Here is a 7,953-nt window from a genome sequence, read left to right on the forward strand (position 1 = left end):
TTGTAATTTTAAATTAAAAAGTTATCGAATCAATTTCATTATATAAACAAAAAACAAAAAACAAAAAACAAAATAAAGAAGTTTCCAATACATAAGAAAAGTACCCAAACGCCAGCGCAATTGCTAAGTACCAAGTCAAAGACGTGAAAGCCATTAACCATCCCTCGTCAAACATCCAAACACCCCCGCCACTCACTAACCACTCCCTCCCCAACACGCGTCCCCAGACGCGTTTCCCACGTGTCGCTCTCCCACCACCAGGCCGGCGGCCCTCTCCACCTTAAGCCCTCCCTCCTCCCCGCACCCAATCCCACCCCATCCTCAAGAGAGAGAAAGTCACAACTCATCACAGACACAGTGGCCCAACCGCCTCATATTTTTTTTTTAAAACGGAGAGAGAAGAGAGTTGTTTGTATTGACCGCTCCGTCACCGTCGCTCCCTCCGAAACCCCAACTCCTTCCTTCCTCTTTATAACCGTTTCTCCCATTTTCACGCGAAACTCGCTTTATCCGTTTCGCTCTCTCTCCTCAATCCCAATTCCCAACGCAAATTGCTGAAAGTTAAAAATTAAAAATCTAAATGAAACCCCTAACAATAATCCCAACCGCAACCGTAACTGCCGCCGTTCTCTGCCACCACGTCAGCACCACGGCCCGAACCCAATTCCAGCATTCCCCAACTCTTTCCGTATAATTCCATATGCATCCCTTCTGCTGTGTCTCCACGCTTTCCGATCACTCCTCGGACCTCCACATGTCCTCCTTCGGCTCCAGATCCGACACGCACATCCGCCCTGCGAAACTCGACCCGAATAGCAATCACAGCAACAGCTTCACCCATTCCACCGCCGACTACGGCCGCCTCAGCCAGCGGACTACGGCGGCAGCGGCCGCGGCAGCCGTCGCAGCCGCAGAGGTTGTGGCTCGGCCGCCCTCGGCTCGGGAGCAGCCTGTAGACGTCAAGATAAACGACATCGTCGGGAATGGCGTTTCGGGGATTCTGTACAAGTGGGTGAATTACGGCAAGGGGTGGCGGCCGAGGTGGTTCGTGTTGCAGGATGGAGTGTTGTCGTATTATAAGATTCATGGCCCCGATAGGATTGTCGTTAGCGTTGAGACCGAGAAAGGCTCGAAAGTCATCGGCGAAGAATCGATGCGGAGGATTTCGAGGCACAGGAGGAATGGTACTCCTCACCAGCTTCGTCGCAAGCCCTTCGGCGAAGTCCATCTCAAGGTTCTCAGCTTCTCTTGATTTTCATTTTCGTTTCTTGGCTTCAAAATTTTCATTTCTGTTTATACGTTTTGATTCATTTCTTCGTCGATTATCAAGAATTAGAAGTATATGATTTCTCTCTATTTAAATCTTTTTTTCATTTCGTTTCCTATTTTAATTTTAATCGGATTTCTAAAGTGATCGGCATTTTCCTCGTTGGTCGTATAGTTTTTAAATTTTTTAAATTTAGTATTTGATTAGATGAGATTTTAATTTGATTAAATTCTGCACAATTTTGTTTTATTTTATTATTTGTGGTTGATTCTAATCTAATTTTGTGATTTGATGAACTCATTCACAGGTTTCGAGCATCCGCGAAAGCAAATCAGATGATAAGAGATTCTCGATCTTCACAGGCACCAAGAGGCTGCATTTGCGGGCAGAGTCGCGAGAAGATCGATACGCGTGGGTGGAAGCATTGCAGGCCGTGAAAGACATGTTCCCGCGGATTTCTAACAGTGAGTTGATGGCTCCGGTGGACAATGTCGCTGTTTCAACCGAGAAACTGAGGCAGCGACTTGTGGAAGAAGGTGTGACGGATGCAGCCATTCAGGACAGTGAACAGATAATGAGGACTGAGTTTGCAGCGCTACAGAACCAGCTCCTACTGCTCAAGCAGAAGCAGTGGCTCTTAATCGACACGCTGCGACAGTTAGAGGTATGGAAACCTTATGCCCGTTGAAATTCGGAGTCTTCTTCTTTGGTTTCCTACCATGCAGAAATTCTTTTTTTTTTCTTCTTAAAACCACCAAGTAAATTGCTAGGAGGCTGTTGGCGTAGTGTGTTTCAGCTTTGTGGAGTAGTCATTTGTTGTGATTCGTTTGTGCAGAATGGGAGATAGAGGCTATTTTTTCTTTCTCAAAAGTTTGTAAATTTTTTAAATATAATCAATCTTATTAATTGTGTTTTTGTTGTCTTTTGGCTTGAGTGATGTGAGTGTTAATCGAAGTACATTATTTAGTATAAGTGCCTTAATTTAAAGGAATCACGGCAAGGTCACTAGACCAGAAGATGGCACGGATCCTGTACAAACCAGATCATTCTTGTTTAGTTTCCGTCCCTACTATTATGAAAAATTTAAAAACCGTCCAAATGACTAAAAGTTGGTCAATTCTAATTATATATTTTCTAGATTTTTTGTCTGAAAATCGACGTGGGCTGAGAGTCTTTAGTATAGACCTGTGGTTTTCTCTCTGGGATTTTCTTGTGGCATGGGTAATGCGATTATGTGTTCAAGGACTGATGAACTATTTTAAACAGGTCAAAGTAGTATCCTTCCACAGTTTCAGTAATATTAGGATGTTTATGGGTTTTTGAAGGCTAAATGTGGAGTGTTTAAATGACGCCACATCAACTTTATGGTGGTTGTTGTTAGTTCTTTTCAGATTGCTGAAAAGCACTAACTTTAATGAGTGTTGAAGAGTTATTTCATTTAGGGCAATCTGAATATTATTTGGCATCCATGTTTTCTTGTTTTGACAAGTGATATCTTGCAGTATTGTCTTTGCATGAAGCACGGTCTCTCGTAGATTTATGCTACATCCTGTTTCTTTGGTGGTCTATGTTTTGGAATAAGCTGATTTCATTGGAAAACAGGAGTTGATGATCTATATATGCTTCTGGATCATATTAATTTCGTGTATTGAAAGACCACCTCTCTGTATGGGGTTTCTACCAGGACACATATTGTAGTTGCATTCTCAAATTTCACCTGTCTTTTTTTATACCACACTTGACAAGTAAGCCAGTCACCATTTCTGTCTCTTCTTACCACTTTCATAGCCATTTCGTTACCTTCTTGACTGTTTACCTAATAGCTTTGTTGAGGTCAAGACTGACTAATGTTCCTGACTGAGTGCGAGGCTTCACTTCATCTAACATCAATATGTTTGAGGATTAAAAAGTACTTTCATCAAATCGAAAATGCTTTAGAAGACTAACCCACTTTCCCCATACCCCACTTTCACAATATTAGCACCTGTAAAACTACCCCACTTACTCTTTAAAAAGGGCATATATCATTGAATGTCGGAGCGATCTTACACACATACGCCAGTATATCATTGAATGAGAAAAGTAAAGAAAATGTCTTCATTACCTAAAAGAAAGAGAGGTGGACTAATGACATTTTAATAGATGCCAAAAAAGGGACACTAGATAATTGTACAATGCTGCTCATCTCACTCATGTATATAAGCATTTTTTTAATGAGGTATCTTTTGTTCATACAAAGGTTGCTTCCTTAAGAGTTTTAACTTCTGGTGCGGGGATTTTATTCCTCATTTACTTATTTGTTTCTTGCTAATAAAATAGCTATTTATACTGTATTGTGTAGACAGAAAAGGTAGATTTGGAGAATACAGTGGTTGATGAGAGCCGTCAGTTGAAAGATGGTGGGGCTTCTGCTAGATCAAGGCAAGACAAATTCAGTGGTAAGCATTGAGGTAGAAGTTTAACAACACGTATTTCTTGTTACCTGTAACAAGTTATATATGTTACTTAAATTGCCTTTCTTCCAACCTCTCTTTGCATTTGTAATATTAGAATGTGCCAGACTCTATGCCATTTGAAATGATGTATTCTAATATTTTCTCTAGGTTTTACATCATACTTCCTTATGCTAATTTAATCCTGCATTGGTATTAATTTTTCAGAAGGAAGTGCAAGTGACTCTGACGAGGATAATGGAAGAGTTGATGATGCTGCAGAGGAAGAAACAGATGAAGAGGACAATGCTTTCTTTGATACTCGTGATTTTCTTTCATCAAGTTCTTTCAAAAGTAATGGGTCCGAATATCGGATATCATCTGTCTCTTCAGATGATGAAGGGATAAATGCCATTGAATCAGAAGATGGTATCGATCCATCCATGAGATCAGTTGGAGCTAACTTTCCTTTCATCAAGCGGCGTAAGAAATTGCCTGACCCTGTTGAAAAAGAGAAGAGTGTCAGTCTTTGGTCAATGATTAAGGATAACATTGGGAAGGATCTCACAAAAATCTGTCTTCCTGTATACTTTAATGAGCCTCTGTCTACTCTACAAAAAGGTTTTGAGGATTTGGAATACTCATACCTCCTTGATCGAGCTTATGAATGGGGTAAAAGGGTAAGACCTCAAAGCCATCCCCATTGCAATGATAGTCTCCTCCCAACAATAGCTTTCTTAAATGTGTTAGATTAGCACAGTGCTCTCTTAACTTATTTTTGGCTTTCCTTGAAGCCTTGCAGGGTAATAGTCTTATGAGGATTCTTAATGTGGCTGCTTTTGCGGTTTCTGGATATGCATCAACTGAAGGAAGGATTTGCAAGCCATTCAATCCATTATTGGGGGAAACATTTGAGGCTGACTATCCAGACAAAGGCCTCCGGTTTTTCTCAGAGAAGGTGTGAAAAAGTCTTAGACCTGAACTTTTAAGTTATCTTATCACAATCAATCTCATATACTATTCTCGTGTAGACCTTCTGTTCTGTTTGAGTATATTTACATTCTGAGAATTAGGCCACATGATGCTGTCCTATTGGGGTGGACAAGATTAATATATTCAGCTGAGTGGTGCATTTATCAAGTATTTCATACCAAAATACGCTTGGATTGTGACACCCAAACATGATCGTAAAGAATCTTACTTGGTCAATGAGAACATTGAATCTTGAAGTTAACATCACCATTTGATCAATGATGAACAATTTTTAACTTTTGATATGCAGTTGTGGGAAGAGAAAAGTATTGTCACCCAGTGAAGCTAGTTTCAGATTTTACAAAAAAGGTTTAAGTTGATTTTGATTAAATATAAATCAAAACATCCATTTATTGAGATTTGAAAGTTTGAAACTCCCAAGACAGCCTGAATTCTGAATAGGTAATCTGATAAATGAGAAAGGTATGATGTGTCGGAAAGAAATGAGCCTTGTTTGAGCAGAGAGGTGAAGTAACTATAAGAAAACCCAGGTGGTGCGGGAGATATTTGTGGTAGTCCCTATGAAAAAAATATTAGGCATCCTTGTTATATGGTGTATGTGGAAGAATCTAAGCATATGACTAACTAAATTTTATTCACCGACTTTTGTCCTTAGGGTGCAACCTTTGTATATTTAATCGATTTAAAATTCCCATTGTTGTGCTTTTTCTACTATGTATTAAATAGTAAAGGTTATTATATTTTGGGTGTCAGGTTAGTCATCATCCCATGATTATTGCTTGCCACTGTGCGGGTAAAGGATGGAAATTCTGGGGAGACAGCAATTTGAAGAGTAAATTCTGGGGTCGCTCAATTCAGCTTGATCCTGTTGGTGTTCTGACCTTGGAATTTGATGATGGGGAAGTTCTTCAATGGAGTAAAGTACGTACCCAACAACTCAGGGATTGTGTTCATTATTTTCTAAGTTCATGTCTAAAAGTGAACTCTTTTTGGCCAGGTTACGACATCCATTTACAACCTCATTTTGGGAAAGCTGTACTGTGATCACTATGGTACGATGCGAATACAGGGAAAGCATGAGTTTTCATGTAAGCTGAAATTTAAGGAGCAGTCTATCATTGACCGAAATCCTCACCAGGTACTATTTTCTTTTTCAATTGTATTTCATTTAAGTTGATCACGCCAGCATGTTATTAATTGAAGCAGGAAAAATTTTTGCTTCTAGCTTTTGCAGTATTTCAGACAACTTTGAATCTGCAGAGAGAATATGATTACTAAATGGTTTTGATATATAATTTTTTTTTTTTAGGATAGACTAATGTTGGTGTTTCTGTAAATTTATTTCAAAATTTAAGTTAAAACTTAAATTGGGTTTTAGAAGGCTGTAATTTTCTAAGTAGAGAACAATGGTGTGTGATATTATGATTTTATGCTCGGGGAACTGAAGAAACAAATGATAAGAAACACCGTCAGCAATTTGTGAAAGCGAACTTAAGTTTCAGTACATGCCCAATTTGGTAACTGAGAACCGCTTTATTCAGAAAGGAGAAATGACTGAAGAGTTGCCTTGTGAGTTGTGAGTTTTGTCAGACAGTCCTGTCTTTTCTTTTTCCTTATCAGGTTGGGAAAAATGGGTGGACATTTTGCAGTTCACCTCATTTTACCTCCTTTCTTCATACAGAAATACTGTTTTTGAAAATGTTTAGGAAATTAAAGGAAAAAGACATGAATCTTTTATCAAAAAGAATGGAACACGACATGATATCTGTTCTGTAGCAGTTATTGATTAGTTTATAAAATCTTCTAATTACTTGTATGTTTTCCGCTTTTCTCCATTAGGTACATGGTATAGTTCAAGATAGGAATGGGAAAACGGTAGCAACAATGTTCGGAAAATGGGATGAGAGCATGCACTTTGTGAATGGAGACTGTTCAGGGAAGGGAAAAGGATCTGATTCTTTATCTGAAGCCTGCCTGCTCTGGAAGAGGAACAAGCCACCCAAGTTTCCAACCAGATATAACTTAACACGCTTTGCCATCACAATGAATGAACTCACCCCTGGACTTAAGGTAATTATTTTGATGAGTCTGTTCCTTAGTTTGATCTATCTTGTGTAGATGTTGGTGGTATGGAATGTACGGTTTGAAACGATGACTGCTAGCAGTTTATGATTCTTCAAGTTTAATGACATGCAGGAGAAGTTGCCCCCAACAGATTCAAGGCTCAGACCCGATCAAAGGTATCTGGAAAATGGGGAGTATGAAATGGCAAATGCAGAGAAGTTGAGGCTAGAGCAGAGGCAACGGCAGGTAATATTGCATTTTTGAATATATAAGTATCAACATTTTTTTTGTAGTTGTGTTTTGCATCTTTTCCATGTCATTAACTCCGCATATAAGCACCTGCAAACTTTGAGGAGTCAGTTTAAGCTTCTTGCAACAATGGTATTTATTGGTTTGTTGTAATTGACGGAATGCTGCTTTGATCGGGATTCAGGCTCGAAAGATGCAAGAGCAGGGTTGGAGGCCGCAGTGGTTTGCAAAGGATAAAGGAAGCGACACATACCAGTACATCGGTGGATATTGGGAGGCAAGAGAAAAAGGACATTGGGATTCATGTCCTGACATTTTTGGCCAAGTCCCTTGTGAACCGCTACTTGAGTAAAAAGTTTCATTTCCCTTGTGGTTTACTAATTCTTTTTTCATTTTTTTTACTCAATGGGGTGGTGAATACTGCTGATTGATTGCAAGCAGGTAAAAAAGGGTACCCCATGATTTGCATATAAAGTAAATTGAATGAAAGGTCTTGCCAGTCAATAAAATGAAATTCTTTCACATTGTCTCTTTTTATATCTTCTTATACGATTTGAGTTGGGTTAAGTTGAGAGCTGGTGGTTTCTTCCTAGCATTCAAGTAAATCCGAAACCAAAACATAATGAAGATCTCTTTCATATGGGCTTGGTATGGCAGTCCTCAGTCTGATCTTCGTGGGAGGCCCAAATATTGGTTTGGTTTGGGCTTTGAATTTGCAATGGACTACCAGAATCTTTAACATCAAATAATGAGGGATAAATTAACTTAAGAGGGGAGTGAGATTCCAACTTGAGATCTCTTCTAACGTTAAGGAGAGATCTAGTATTAGATCAGAAGCTAGTTTGATTCTATGAATCTTGTTTTGAGTTTTGACAAGTGCATATAAAACCGCCCCTAAAATTTACTTGAAAGTAACCAAAAATATACTAACGAAGTAAATTTCTACAA

At 39.1% G+C, this 7,953-nt stretch overlaps 1 protein-coding gene across 1 annotated transcript; it reads left to right on the plus strand.

Moving 5' to 3' along the window:
- The first annotated feature begins 299 nt into the window (after window positions 1-299).
- Window positions 300-7,527, plus strand: LOC110753227 (oxysterol-binding protein-related protein 1C). Its single transcript, XM_021954086.2, has 10 exons — window positions 300-1,234; window positions 1,575-1,931; window positions 3,609-3,705; window positions 3,928-4,379; window positions 4,502-4,657; window positions 5,446-5,613; window positions 5,690-5,830; window positions 6,532-6,762; window positions 6,889-7,002; window positions 7,190-7,527. Exons 1-10 carry the CDS (start codon window positions 701-703, stop codon window positions 7,355-7,357), a joined length of 2,418 nt encoding a protein of 805 aa, XP_021809778.1. The 5' UTR covers window positions 300-700; the 3' UTR covers window positions 7,358-7,527.
- Window positions 7,528-7,953: the final 426 nt, after the last annotated feature.

Source organism: Prunus avium, chromosome 1, assembly GCF_965620075.1.
Source record: "Prunus avium chromosome 1, drPruAviu1.hap1.1, whole genome shotgun sequence".
Lineage (NCBI taxonomy): Eukaryota > Viridiplantae > Streptophyta > Magnoliopsida > Rosales > Rosaceae > Prunus > Prunus avium.